The 15,274-nt window shown below is 49.7% G+C and overlaps 1 protein-coding gene across 1 annotated transcript in view; it reads left to right on the forward strand.

Moving 5' to 3' along the window:
• The window catches only part of WDFY4 (WDFY family member 4), a 295,291-nt gene that overhangs the window by 272,455 nt on the left and 7,562 nt on the right, over nt 1-15,274 (forward strand). The window contains exons 54-58 of the mRNA XM_011990946.1: nt 3,985-4,197; nt 6,519-6,666; nt 9,076-9,260; nt 10,142-10,300; nt 14,825-15,004. Of these exons, the coding sequence (XP_011846336.1) occupies nt 3,985-4,197; nt 6,519-6,666; nt 9,076-9,260; nt 10,142-10,300; nt 14,825-15,004 (885 nt within the window). The remainder of the gene's footprint in view (nt 1-3,984; nt 4,198-6,518; nt 6,667-9,075; nt 9,261-10,141; nt 10,301-14,824; nt 15,005-15,274) is intronic.

A 15,274-nucleotide genomic window follows, 5' to 3' on the forward strand; every position in this document is an offset into this window, starting at 1 on the left:
AGGATCCCTAGTATCCTGCTGGGGACCTCAACATCCCCTCAAGTTCCACCAAGGCTTTCTGTCCAAGTGGAGGGCCACCAGCACTGTGAGGCTTATGTCTGGAAAACCTAGAGAAGGGGTGGGGTGTATGCCTTGGGTTGGCAAGGAAAGGCTTGGGCTCTGGGCTGTTTCAGGAGCTCCATTAGACCCTGCCCAGGTGTCAGCTTGGTGAGGGTTTCACTGGAGGAAGTGAGCTTAGTGCCCTGGAGGGCAGGTCAGTGTCCTCAGCCAGCCCTACAAGAATGTCCACTCCCTGGGCCTTACTGCTGGGCATAGTTCAGAGAGGGTTTGGAGTCTCCCAGGGGCTCCCACTGGCCAAAGATTTTCCAGGACTGGGGAGAACTTGGCTTATCACCCAAAAAACTGGACATGGGTAGAGACCAGAGGTCATTAGGGACACAAGGTGAATCAAATTTCTAGGTTAGTCTAAGCACATGAAAGATGTTCAGCATCATTGGTCACCAGGGAGAAATAAATTAAAACCACCATGGGATGAGATGCTGTGACATACCCACGGGAGTGGCTAAAATTGAAAAGACCAGCAAAACAAATAGTTGATGAAAATGTGGAGCAACTAGAATGCGTGAGACATCAATGGTGGGAAAAGCAAAATGGTACACCCACTTTGTACAAAAGCTTGGTAATTTTTTTACAAATTTGCAGGTGCATTTGCCGTATCACCCAGCATTTTCACTTGAAAATTGAAAGCACGTCCACACAAAAACTTGTGCATGAATCTTTACCAGGTTTATTCAAACTAGTCAAAAACAAAACTCAAATGTCCATCAGCTGCTAAATGGATAAACAAATTGTATGTCCATGCACACACAACAGAATGCTACTCAGCAGTAAAAAGGAGCAGATTTACTGAATCAGTTTACACAGAACAACATGGATGAGTTTTAATGCATTATCCTACGTGAAAGAAGCCATAACCCAGGGCTACATATCATGTGATTTTTATATGCAGGCATGAAATGTGACACTTAGAGGCAAACTATAGGGACAGAAAACAAATTAGTGGTTCCTAAGCTCTGAAGTAGGAGAGTGACCACAAACGAACACACAGGGGGACTTTTTGAACCAAAGGAAATGTTCTATTTCTTTACTGTGGTGATGGTTACATGACTGCATGAATTTACAAGAACACTTTGAACTGGGCATTTTAAAAAGGCAAGTTTTATTGTATGTAAATTACACCTAAAAAGTAAAAATAACCGGAGGCAGGTCTGACTAGTGGCAACAAACCTATGCCTTTTCCTGTCCTTTTCTGCAAAGAGAAAGTTCTTCTTGTTTTATTCTTGCCTCTGGAAACTCAGTGATAAGAGTCATCCCTCTCAGAGCCCACTGTCTTGAGTACTTGGGCCAGAGATGAATGTAACCTGTAGGCAGCAGCAGCCATAGTCTAATAAAAGACAGAGGTACACATGATTCAATCGACCAGAGTGTTACTAGAATGATGGGCCACTACATCTAAGCTGGATAAAGATGTAGTCAAAGACAGGTGGGTGCTGATATACTGCAAAGAAGAAAAGGGACAAGGGGACCTGAGGTTGTGACAAGGTAGAAGAGCCTTAGGAAGTACTTAAACATCCAGCAAGGTGAGGAGGACGTGACTTTCACCAAGTGGATGTTTGAATGAGTGCTTTAGAAGATGAGACAGTTATGGATACTGACATGGGTTAAGGTGTGGCCGTGGGAATGGTGACTTTAGGTGGAATGAAGGCAAAAGTCTTTGGAGATGTGGAGCTCAAGGAACCAAGAGGCCAGAGATCGCAGTCACTGAGGATGATGGCAGATCATGGAGAAGCAGGGAAAATATGGCCAGGAATCACCATCTTTGATGAATGAGGAGAACAGAGAGAAGTTGTTGGAAGACAGCAGTGAGGATGAGGAGTGGGTAAAGCTAGATCTCATGCAGCACAGAGAAGCAGATGTTTTGTGATTTTTTTTTACAAGAGGACAGAGGACCAATACTCTGGAGGTGGCAATAAGGACTGAGGAGACACCAGCCTCATGTCCTGGCCCCAGGCGTATGGGTTGTGTCCAGCAAGTGGCCACCACTTGAACTTGCTGAAGGGGAACCGGTGGCCCTGGGGAAAGCCAGGCTTCATCTAAGGAAAGGAGGTGGAGGAATGTTTGGGAAGAGCTTGAGGATGTGGGATATGTGTTGGTTAGCAAGAGGTAGGAAGAAGGGCCAGCAAAAGGGTCAGCTGTCCTGGCCTATGATCTGCCCTCACCCGGCTATGCCTTTAGTGGTTCTGTGGCAAACACCAACAAATGCTTTCATGCAAACATCTCCAGAAGGCCATGAAGTATGCCCCAAGTCAGGTGGTAGGCTTGGGAGAGCCATACCTTTCATTGCCCCTCGTATGACATGACTCAAGAGTGGCCTTCTTGCCCTCAATGCCACTTTAATCATAGACCTCAGAAAAGCTAACTTAGCACAGGTGACCTGGCTTCTCCAGATCCAGGTGTGTAGGGCAGCTTGTCCTCCCAGAGGACCAATAAGGGGAGCCCAGACAATCCCGAATGAACATCTTGAGGCTCTGGGGACCTCGCCCTGAAGCTGGGTTCTATTCAGTAGAGACAGGTGCCACCTCTCCGATAGACTGTGATATCCAGACACTGGGCCATACTTTCTCTTGCTCATGTGTGGCACCTGATGAGAATTATTGCCAACCTGGGTCCCCCATTCTGAGCCAGTGCCACCCATCTGGACTGTATGCATGAAAGATCCAGCATGCTTGGCTCTTATGCTAAATTCTTTGTTTCCTGTTGGATGTCACCTTTCATGAGGGGCAGATGTTGTTGACTTCCAGTGGGAGCTGTGGTCCTGAACGGGGTGAGGTTTACTTCTCATTTAAAGGTTGTAAACTCAGATCCAGGCTCCGTGTTTGAGTTGAGAATGTCTCCTGTCCTCCCATCTGGGGACAGTGAGCCTGAGCATGGACAGAATATTCTTCAGGTCTGTGAGAGCATGGGTGAGAAACTCCTTGCCTGCTGCATGCCCCCAGCTAGACACAGCTGCCCCAGTGAAGGAAGTTCACATTCCTTGGGGCTAAGCTGCACCTCAGAAGCAGGTTCTATCATTTCTGTGCCAGGGATGATTTAGAAGATGCCCACACCCATGTCCAGAATTTCCCAGTACCTGAATGAAGTGGGATCTGCTCAGTGAGACTGGATGCCCCCTGTGGGGTTCTGAGGAATGAAAACTGGCGGCTGGAGTGTTAGGATCACATGAGCCTGCCCTAGAAGTGAGTTAATTATACCTGCCACCAAAGGCGGTTTTCATAGGAGGAAACAACACCTGTGAAACAGCTGGTACCTGGCACCGTATGTGCTCAGTGAAATCTCCTAACTCCTGGAGCTCTCTGTGTGTCAACCGTGGACACAACTTAATTCTTACATGAACCAGCTAAGAAGGTACAATTGTTCATCTTACAGATGAAGAAACCAAGGAACAGAGATGTTAAGGAATGTGTACATGGCAGCACCCACACCCCCTGTCCTCCAGAGCATGCTCTCCTGATCACTGCACTTAGCCTCAACCTTCTGACATTCTCTGATCAGAACCAGCTCTCCCTGTTTCATATGTCACATCTCAGCAAGACCCCAATACTTTATTTTCAGCCTTGTCTCTTCCATTTAGATGTCTTTCCCAGGCCTGCACCTCATAGATACTGTGGACACCATGGTTGTTTTATGACATGGTTGAGCTGGGGTGGTGAAAACAATCAGATCTGGTTTGCTGCTGGCTGGAGGCAGGACTAGGGTGGCCCTCAGGTGGCTGGCTCATCCTGCCGCTTTGTGCTCATCAAGCCCAGGGGCCCATCAATTATCTCCTCTGTGCAGGGCCAACACCCTGAAGCACATGCCCCTTGCAGAGAGTGCATGAGTCCATGAGTGGCCTGGGTTTTAATGCTCTTTGGGTTTTTGTTTCAGGCCCTGGAAAGTGACTTTGTCAGTGCCAACCTCCATCATTGGATAGACCTTATTTTCGGGTACAAGCAGCAGGGTCCAGCCGCAGTGGACGCTGTTAATATCTTCCACCCCTATTTCTACGGTGACAGAGTGGACCTCAGCAGCATCACTGACCCCCTCATCAAGAGCACCATCCTGGGGTTTGTCAGCAACTTTGGACAGGTGCCCAAACAGGTACAACATGCCTTGTCATTTGCCTTGCTTTCTCAAAAGAGTGTGTGCAGTGTGAGGACATTCTCTCCTGGGGTAAGAGTGAAGGAGAGGGCTGAAGAAGTGAAAGGGTCCCCCAACATCTTCCTGTGCTTTCAATATCAGGCTTAACCCTCAGTTACCACCTGATGTTGATGCAGATGATGACATCATTAGTGAAACTGGTGAAAGCTGGTGTTTATCTGTGACTGATCTGATTTTAGACACTACAATAGATATGTGGTAACTAATTACTTGTGTTCATATCTACCCTGCAGGTTTGTTGTATCCAATGACTTAAGACATAGCAAGTGTTTGAAAGTGTCTGAAATATGACCAGCACTTAACAAATGTTAGCTATTAGTGTGATTATGTCATTGAAATCTCTTGTAAGCTCTGGGTATAGAGTATTCTTTTATGGACCAGGAAAATGAGGCTCAGAGAGGCTAAATAAATACCTTGCCTAGAATTACACTAATAGCAGTCAACAGAGGTAGAGCTGTGGTCCTAACACGTGTTGTCGCCAGTGTGAGAGCATCTGCCTTCTACCTGCCAGGCCTCAGGTGAAATTGCGAAGTCTCACCTGGACCTTCTGTTCTGCTGGCTCTGTCTCCTGGCAAGATAGTCACTTAGCAATATGAGGTTGTGCATTCCCCTGTTGACATACTGATGAAAGCACAAGTTAGGTGGTTATTTAATTGATTCTGGCCCTGTTGATCCTTGAACTGTGGTTCTGTGTGGAGATGTTTTGTTCCAGCCTTCCCCATGTGCAACCATGAGGACTCGGGGTAGGGAGAGGGCTCCTTTTGTGCTAAACTAACATCTTTTTGTCTGGTCTCACATGACATGCTGAGATTTGCTCAGCTCCCAGGTAAAGGGAATGTGAGGAGGGTGTGAGGTTGACTTGGAGATTGGATGGCACATCCAGTGTGGGTTTGCTGGGAGGCTTTGTAGGAAGGAAAGAATTTCAGGAAAGAAGCCTGTTAGCCTAATGGTTTCATTTCCTGAATTTAAAAAATATATAATAATACAAAGCAAGAAAATAATTCAAAGTAGTAGCCACCACCATCCAGCCATGTCCTGCCTCATGTACTCACAGCGCTTGTCCACAGCACAGATCTTTTCCCATCAGTGTAGTTACGGAGTACACACAACTTCAGATTCTGACTACTCAACAATGTGTCATATGAGCTTTGACAAGTATTTCTAAAGTAGCCATCAGAATGTGAATCCCAAGTGTCCCAGTTTAAAGACAAGATTGCAGCACTCAGGCCCCATGCCACTCCTAACAGAGGCTGTGTCCGCTACTCCCAGTCACCTTGAGCGAGGAAGAGTGCTCATTATTAAACACTCATTGAAAACTCATCATTCTGATTTCTGTTTGCATTGATTGCCCAACCAGTTTTTCTAAATAGGTGAGCATTTGATCCAGGACTGTAACTGAGCTGAGGTTTCTCTGAGACCCCCCCATGCCCCGCCAGCTGCCCATCGAACTGGAGCCTCAACTCTGCCCATGTCCACAGCCCGGACCAATGTCCACTTCTTCTCCCTCCAATGTGTGCCTGGTGGATGACTTGCAGGAATGTGCTGCTGGCTGGAAAGAGCAGCCCAGCAGGGGTGCAGTCTGGGAGGGACTGCAGGATACAGAGCTGGATCTGGCCACAGTTGCACACCCTGGTCCAGAAGCAAGGACTCAGCCAGACAGCATGGCTCATGCTCAGGGCTTGGCTCAGTTATGCAGAAAATTTGGCATTAGGCACAATCTGATGGCAGAGATTGGAGAAAAATAAGAAAGAGGCCGCTGATGGGATTTGCCTGTGTTCTTTGGAATATTTGAATGGATGCTGTTAAATAATTGTGTTGAGGCTTAGATTAATGAGCCTGCAGAGAGTTTGTGAGGGAAGGATGAAAACTATGAGAAATAGGTTGAGTCAATGAAGGAAGCCACATGATCTAGGGAAGGAAGAAGGTCACTCTGGCCTCATGATTGAGAGACAGTTCTTCCGGGGACCAGGGGCTCTTCAGTGAGGCCAGTCTTTTCCCAAGCAGCTTGGGAAAGGAGAGATTTGGCAGGCAGAAGGACTGCCTTTATGACCTTGAAAAAGTAGCTGTCCCTCTCTGAGCCCCAGGCCCCTCACCTGCAGCGTCTGAGGGCTGGACCACAGGTTCTGTTCATGTTCAGCTCTGTCAGGAGCAAGCCCAGCTGTGGCAACCCCCAGAGTCGGGGTGCAGCTGCAGTGTGCACAGGGATGACCCCTCCTCTGGGCATCTCTCCCCTCATGTGTGTCTGTTCCCTGTCTTTCCAGCTCTTTACCAAACCCCACCCAGCCAGGACTGCAGCAGGGAAGGCTCTGCCTGGAAAGGATGTCTCTACCCCCGTGAGCCTGCCTGGCCACCCACAACCCTTTTTCTACAGCCTGCAGTCGCTGAGGCCCTCCCAGGTCACGGTCAAAGGTGATTCCCTGGCCCTGCATTGTTTAGTGTCCTGTCCCAGGGTTGTCCCTTCAGTGGCTGGGTTCCTCTGGAGGTCCAGCACCACATATCTAGGCCAAGTATTGGGGACTGACTTTGAATGGCTGCATCTCCAATCACAGCCAGATTCTAGGGGGGCATCGTCTCTGGGAAGTGTCTAGGGGTTCCTCTGTTAGACCTTGACTTCTGAAGACCCACGTCTCTCTCTCTCTGTGTCTGTCTCTCTCTCTTTCTCTTTCTCTTTCTCACACACATACACACACACACACACACACACACACACACCTCTTTCAGGCACACACACACATCTCTCTTCCTCTCTTTTATACATGCACACACACATGTACACACACACACACACCTCCTCTCCTCAAGAGACCAGTGGAGAGTTCCAAGTTTCCCAAGGAAGGGTTACAGCCTCTGTGCCTTGGCCACTGGTCCTCCTAAGCAGGGCAGGATAGGCAGGCAGCCAGTAGCTAAGAACATGTGCTCTGGGTCAGATGGCCCAGGAGTGAATTCCAGCCCTACAGCTTCCTCCCTGTGTGACCTTGGGCAAGCCACTGAATCTCCATGTTCCTATGGGGATTTGAATAGGGTTGAATGGATGCTATTACAGAATTGTATTGATGCTTAGATAAATGAGCCCGCAGAGAGTTGGTAAGGAAAGGATGAAAAACATGAGAAATAGGTTGAGCCAATGAAGGGAGCCATGTGATCTAGGGAAGGAAGAGGGTCACTCTGGCCCCATGATTGAGAAACAGTTCTTCCAGGGACCAGGGGCTCCTCAACAAGGCCAGTTAGTGAGAGTGCGATGAGATGGGTCACCTTCGGTGTCCAGCACGTAGGGTGATTATTAGTCCCTCTCATCTGACCACAGTTCAGTGGCTCCCTCAGCTGCCACCAAGGCTCAGAGAGGCTCTATAGAAGCAGGAGTCCACTGGGGTGGTGGTGGTCCCACCCAGCCCAGGAGGGAGGATCACCCAGATGGAAGCAGAAGAGAGGGTGAGGTTGGGTTCCTAGGGCCATGTATGTATGAAGTCGGGTGCGTGTGCCATCTGAGGACATGCACTGCCTTGGGGAAATCCCACTACATTGAACAACATGCAGGTCCCAAGGAGTATAAAGTTAAGTTTTCAGGGGTTTTAATGGTGTCCTTTTTTATCCTTGAAGTCCAAGAACAGTGTTGTTGGCACACCCCACCCTGGTAGATAAGGTGCTGCTGCCCTTGACTCTGGGGACCATGCCTCCATTTGCCCCAGGACTGGGAATCTGCTGCTGCATTGAAGTCCCTGGGCAGTCAGGCACAGCCCCTGCCCTCATAGAGAGGGACATGAGGTGCAAACCACACTAACAGTAACAAAGGAGCTCAGATCTCCCATGTGGGCTCCAGGAGACTGATGCAGATCTTACCAGCCACAGGTCCTGGGGGGCCTTCCTGAGGTTCAGTTTCCTCATGTGTAAGGTAGGGAAGACAATGGCCCTGCCCTCAGGCTTGTGACAGTGCCATAAAGTGGTGTCTGCCACACAGGCAGGCGACAAGCCAGCGCTGAGACAGGAGTCCTGGCAGATGCTGGTGCCACTCCGAGCACACACTGGGCCTTGCTTTAAGGGGCCTGGCTTTACTCTCTCCTTTTCATCTGAGCAGTCCCAGAGGGTAAGGGCCATTGATGCCACAGTCCCTTCCCTACAGGGAGAGACATCTCACAGTCTTATCCTGGAGCCTTTCCCGAATCTTGCTGCCTCTCTTCCTCCTGGGTGGTAGGGTCAGGAAGAGGGTGGTTCTCCCACTTGACCCAGCACAGGGCAAGGAAGGGAGTGGCCCCCACCAGGAGGAAGGAAAGGCCCCTACTTGGTGGGTGTGGTGTGCACAGTCTCAGAAACTAGGCTGGCCTCAGTGTTTTGAGTTTACAAGCTGCACCAGGCTCTGTGCCAGTGGACACACATTGAAAGGGGCATGGTTGTCTCTACTGCCTGGGAAGAGGCTGGGTCTGAAGAGATGGAATGACTTGATCAGCATAACCAGGCTTGGAATGAGGTCTGGGCAGCTCCAAATCCCGTGCTCTGAGTCATATTCCAGCTGGGGCTGGGGATGGCTCCCAGAGTGGAGCTGAGGGAGGGTGGGAAGTGTGCCTGCCCCAGGACCCAGCTACAGTGGGTGCTATCCTTCTGTACATAACTTCAAGTCCAGTGTGTCTGCCTGTCATTCCTACCTGGGGCCCAGCTGCAGTGGGTGCTGTCCTTCCACATATAAGTTCGAGTCCAGTGTGTCTACCTGTCCTTCCACATATAAGTTCGAGTCCAGTGTGTCTACCTGTGACTTCTGCCCGGGGGCCCGACTGTAATGGGTGCTGTTCTTCCATGCATAAGTTCTCCATACTAACTGGGGCGTAGATATGTACCTCTTTTCTCTAGGCTCAGAGTCCCCCAAAGGGGCCATCGGCCACATTGTCCCTACTGAGAAGACCATTCTAGCTGTAGAGAGGAACAAATTGCTGCTGCCTCCTCTCTGGAACAGGACCTTCAGCTGGGGCTTTGATGACTTCAGCTGCTGCCTGGGGAGCTATGGCTCCGACAAGGTGAGCGGGCTGCAGGGAGCAGGGGCAGCCTCAGGACCTCAGCCTTCCTCCAGCTGGAGGCAGAGATGGTCCAGAGATAAGCGAGCCCAAAGCAACCTCGCCCACTTTCCCTACAAGGCGTGCTGCCAGCCTGGGAGGGAGAGGACTCAGTGACTGTGCAAAGCCCTCCTTGGGCTGGGCCTCAAACCCTCCTTCCAAGGCTTGCAAGTTGGCAGTGCACACTGTCACCTCCAGAGCAGAGACTGGCTGAACACGTGGCCACATTGAGCCCACTCACACTGGCACTGAGTGTAGGAGGGAAGTCCTGGGGGCTCCTCTGGTTCCAGTCATGACTTAGACTCAAAGGAGACACACTGAGCATTCAGGGGGCTGGCAGGAGCAAGCTGTTTCCCTACTGGTCCTCCCAGCCTCCGTGTAAGCCATGCAGTCACCTCTGCCTTCTTGATGCGGCCCCTGCCCTCCTCCCCAAGCCCCATTCCTACTCCAGCTCCCCTCCCCTAATTCCATCACTTCCAATGAATTCCCTACCCCGCAAGCTCTCCCCAGCCCCTCCCTAGCCTTGCCCCAACAACTTCTTGAGGCAGCCATGGAACTCAGTCCCACATGTCCTCCCTCCTGATCCCCAAGCTGAGCCACCCCTGCTGGTGCTCATGGGGTCTTCCCAGCATCCCTGACTTGTCTCTTCCCACCTGCTGGAGGAGGAGCTCCTCCTTGGGGACCAGGGATGGTCTGGATTTTGTCACCAGGGACTGGCTCCTGAACACATGGCATGTCCCCAGTTCCCAAGGCACTCAGACTGGCCCACATCCCCCTGTGGCTCTATCCTGGGCTCCTGTCCCTGCTGTCTCCACAGCAGCACTAATCCCCCTTGTCTCCCATAGATCCTGATGACATTCGAGAACCTGGCTGCTTGGGGCCGCTGTCTGTGCGCCGTGTGCCCGTCCCCAACAATGATCGTCACCTCTGGGACCAGCACCGTGGTGTGTGTGTGGGAACTCAGCATGACCAAAGGCCGCCCGAGGGGCTTGCGCCTCCGGCAGGTATGGTTCTGCTCATGCAGGTGCGGTCCTCAAGTGGGAACAGTACCTCATGTAGGGACAAAACCTCTGGCCAGCATGGCACCTGGGCAGGTGTGGTGCCGGAACACACCCTAACTCTGCTCACTGAGGGCCCTGCCACCCTCAGAAGCTGGGAATGAGTGAAGTGAGGTGCAGAGGGTGGCCCACAGCTCAGCGTCGTTCAGGAGTATCATTTTATTCCCATGGTGCATTTGACAGGTACACAGGGCAGGTGCCTCCACAGAGGCCCACACCTTAGCGAGAGATGCCGGGCCATACACAGCCATTTCATGCACATGGCAGGTCTGGGGAAACCAGTTTCCTTATACCAGATAGTATTTTTTGAGTATTTTGCCACAAGTTGGCCTTTATGCCAAGCATTTTTACATGGATTGCCTCATTTTAGTTTCTTGACAGCCCTGTAAAATAGGTGCCATGATCACCCCTACTTTATTGGTGAAGGAAAAATGAGATGTAAAGAAGTATAAGTGGTGCATCCAAGGTTAAATGAAAGACTTTCCGAAGGGAAGTGGTTGAGGTGGGAGGAAGAGGAACCATGAGCCAGGAGGCTGAAGATGTGTACCACCAGACCTCATAGCAAATGCTAATCACAGTGGCACTTAATGTTTGCTTAACATTCCAAATGCACCAAGGCCCTTCTGTATACTAATTTTTTTCCATGAAGAAGGAACTATTATTTCCACATTCAGACAAGGAAATTGAGGTTCATAACAGCTTGCATTTGAATCTAGGTTTGTCTAACTGTAAACCCCATGCGCTCTCCTGCATACTCTGGAACTTGCCCTAGAATATCACTAGGGGACACTTTCAACTCTAAAATCCAATTCATTTCTGTGTCTGTTTTTTGGTTGGCCACAGGGCCCTAAAGTAACAGAAACAAAAATAAGCTGTATAAAATCAATCACGCTTGTAATCCCAGCACTTTGGGAGGCTGAGGCGGGTGGATCATGAGGTCAGGAGATCGAGACCATCCTGGCTAACATGGTGAAACCCCATCTCTACTAGAAATACAAAAAATTAGTCGGGCGTGGTGATGGGTGCCTGTAGTCCCAGCTACTCAGTAAGTTGAGGCAGGAGAATGGCGTGAACCAGGGGGGCAGAGCTTGCAGTGAGCAGAGATCATGCTACTGCACTCCAGCCTGGGTGACAGAGCGAGACTCCATCTCAAAAAAAAAAAAAAAAATCACCACTGACCAAATTTACTAAATTGAACATGTTTCACTGAAACTGACCCTGGGTTTCTCTGGATAATTTTCAAGCCACTTCTGTCACCCTAGACCATATCCTTGTCTCCTGGTGCCATGCAGGGCATGGAGGGTGCTGCATGAGAACTCAGCAAATGTGAGGTGAAGGAACGAATAGGGCAGTGCGAGAGGGCGCTGACATATATGCAGGGGCACTGCACCCACTGAGAGGCAACTATACAGGCGACAGGCAGGTGACCTTCACCAACTGCTGTTGTCAGTCGACTGGGTGTGGTTCCTGATCTCAGCAAAGGGACTGGAAATGAAAGACTGGAGACCTCTCTCCCCAGTATCCCCGTTGCCCATTTACAGCTTGCCCTGGGGACTGTACACAGTTCCACCTGACCCTGGGGCTGGCCTTCGGGTACTGGGGCGGTGATTTGTCTACCATCCTCCGAGCTCCCATTTAACAGTGAAAATGCACAGAAACACCCTCGTATCGACCCCACAAAAAGGTAATTTATCATCCTCTCCTACTTCCAAATCAACAGGAAAAGATATGGGAATCCCACATGCTCTTATTTTCTAAAAATAAAACACTTTATCACTTACCTGTAAAGGCTAATGTGGCCTTGCAGGTTCCCCAAACCACGGCTGCTCAGTGAAGGGGTCCATTCTTGACCTGTGAACAGGAAAGTCATCACTGATGAGCTTCATAGGCAGTTCAAAAAGTATTTTATTTGTAAAGATATTGCAACATTAAGGAGAAATTTTAAATTTGCTTCAAAGACAATTCTCTACCACCCCTATAAAAGTTTTCATTTTTGCATACTTTCATCCTCAGATATTACATATTTATATCTTTCTGATCAGTGTGTAGATATTTTATTCTATTTTCACCCAGTCTATCCGATTGTTTCCATTTTTCTACATTCTCTATAATTTACATTTCAATCATTCCATATCATTCCATTTCCATAAAATTGCATTTCAATTGTTTTGTTATGTCAGTGCACTAGAGTTTAATAAACCATTTCTTCTAAAACTAGACAATTAAGTTGTTTCCAAGTTTTAACTATTTTAAATAGTGCTGCAGAAAATATCTAGGTTGCTGTTTGCTTCTGATTGTTTTCTTACGATAAACTTCAAGGAGGAGAGTTATGAGCAGTGACACGGTGCCTTCCAAAATAGTTCTATGACTTAATCATAACCACCAGCAATCAAGAGCACCCGTCTCATGGCAATGTAACCAGCATGGGGAATAATTTTCAGGGGTTTTCTTGTTGCTGTCATTTTTTGCTGCTGTAGTTAGGTATGAGATGATATGATGAACTTATTTTAATTGGCCTTTTAGAGAAGTATTATTCTGAGAAAACAAACCCCCCTTGAGCATACATTTGAAGCTGCTGTCTCCTTCCTTGATTTCTTCGGCTCTTGCAGATGGTGGGTGCTGGATGCCTTGTGGTGCTGGAGTTTCCAGGCTGGTCAGAAGGCAGCCAGCCTAACCTAAGTGGGCAGTGCCAGGCACCCAGGCTGTTTCCTGGGAAGATCAGGCAGACTTGGTTCCACTCGTAAACAACACGTGCCGGCACTGGGGCTCAGAGATCCTGTCTTTACATCCTGAGCCTTACGCCTGGGTTCCCTTCTCTGTGCTCTTTGGCATTGCTGTGTCCCCTGCGGTCAGAACTGAGTCATCAGACTTAGTTCATTCTGGCAAGAGATTCAGAAGGTTCCTGTCAACTCCTCTGCTTTCCCCTGTTCACTTGGGCAGTTGCCACTTTCCTAGGATGACCCAACTCTTCTGTGGGTCATACCCATTAACTTGCCAGCACCATCTGGTTGGCGTCACGTTAGGATCCATTAAGGACAAATGGGAGCCTGTGGCAGAACCTTTCATTGCTATGACCAGGCAAAGTGACAGCTTTGAAAAATGACGCTTAGCCTCATTGACCCAAATGAGTGAGCGATTATCTCTGTTCTGAAGGTGGAGGTTTACCACTTGGTAAGCCAGGCCAATTACAATTCAGAATGCCACCTCTGTGCCCCTCCAGCTGAGTCCAGGGGATGGCAAGCACGTGTGAGCAGAGGACCTCAGATCAGGGCCTGATCAGATCAGGGCCTCACCAGGCTCTGGGGTGCTGGTGATGGAATCCACACCATTGCCTGCAGCAGTTGGCCAGGGGGTACCAGCATATGTGGTGGGCCATTTCAGTCCCTTGGGAAAGTGTCCACAGAGAACAAAGCCTGCAGCCAGATCTGGACACACAGCCATCCATGAGTCAGGCCAGGTTCCACACAAGCCAAACCTGAGGGCCAAGACCAAGGAAGTCTAAGTGTCCCAGTGGCTATGAATCCAGACCTATCAGACTTGAAAAACCCCATCTTTTTGGTGACCACGTGAGCTCCCCTTTTCTTCTTCCCAGTTTAGTTCAAGAGTGCACGTGCCTCTGAGGTTCCCTTACCGAGATGGCTCTCAAAGTTGGGCACATGTGAGAATCCCCTGAAGGCTTGTGAAAATTCAGATGTCAGGGCCCCATCCCCAGTGTTTCTGATTCAGGAGACTTGGGGTAGAACCCAAGAATTTGCATTCTAACGGGCTACCTGCTGCTACTGAACCTGCTGGTGTGGGCACCACAGTTTGCCAACAGTGCTTTGTATGTTGATTGCAACATGAACTGGCCAGGTGTGGTGGCTCACACTTGTAATCCCAGCACTTTGGGAGGCCAAGGCAGGTGGATCACTTGAGGTCAGGAGTTCAAGACCAACCTGGCCAACATGGTGAAACCCCATCTCCACTACAAATACAAAACATTAGCCAGGCGTGGTGGCAGTCGCCTGTAATCCCAGCTACTTGAGAGGCTGAGGCAAAAGAATTGCTTGTACCTGGGAGGCAAAGGTTGCAGTGAGCCGAGATCATGCCATTGCACTCCAACCTAGGCGACAGAGCAAGACTCCATCTCAAAAAAAAAAATAGTACATGAACTGCTCCCAGGTTCAAGACAGATGTAGGGCAGCACAAAACATCCAGATGTGGCTAGTCTCTGGTTGAGTTATAAGTAAAAAAAGTTGTTGTTTCTCCCCAGCAGAGCCTCTACCCCTGAGATGAATGAAATGAAGAGGCTAGTCATGGACACGCACATGCACACACCCCCAGCCGCACAGACAACAGACTTGGGAATCACTGACTCACTCAGAATCTCCATTTCCTTATCTAGGGTCCAGCTGTATAGGGAGGGTGAAGAATTCTCCAAAGTAGCTGAATTGAGGGTCCTTCTCCTAACCTGCGAGTCTCTGTCCCCAGGCCTTGTATGGACACACACAGGCTGTCACATGCCTGGCAGCATCAGTCACCTTCAGCCTCCTGGTGAGCGGCTCCCAGGACTGCACCTGTATCCTGTGGGACCTGGACCACCTCACCCATGTGACCCGCCTGCCCATGCATCGGGAGGGCATCTCAGCCGTCGCCATCAGTGATGTCTCGGTAAGGCTCCCGTTTCTCAGTGTCTGTGTCCTCACCTTCGCAGTAGCATGGAGTACAACACTCAGCAGAAAGCCCAGAGACACAGAGACTCTGGCCACCCCGGAATGTTGAGAGGGCCCCACGTGTGTGGAACAGTCGCTGTAGATCTCATGTGCAGCACCCAGGTCTAGCTTCAATGTCTGCTTCTTTACTTTCCTCCCTCTGGTGATGGGGACAGTGGGAGGTGTCTGCTTTGCTGCAGGCACCAGGGTGCTGCAGCAGAAAGACTGG

The sequence above is a fragment of the Mandrillus leucophaeus genome, unplaced genomic scaffold (genome assembly GCF_000951045.1).
Source record: "Mandrillus leucophaeus isolate KB7577 unplaced genomic scaffold, Mleu.le_1.0 Scaffold388, whole genome shotgun sequence".
NCBI classification, from domain to species: Eukaryota; Metazoa; Chordata; class Mammalia; order Primates; family Cercopithecidae; genus Mandrillus; species Mandrillus leucophaeus.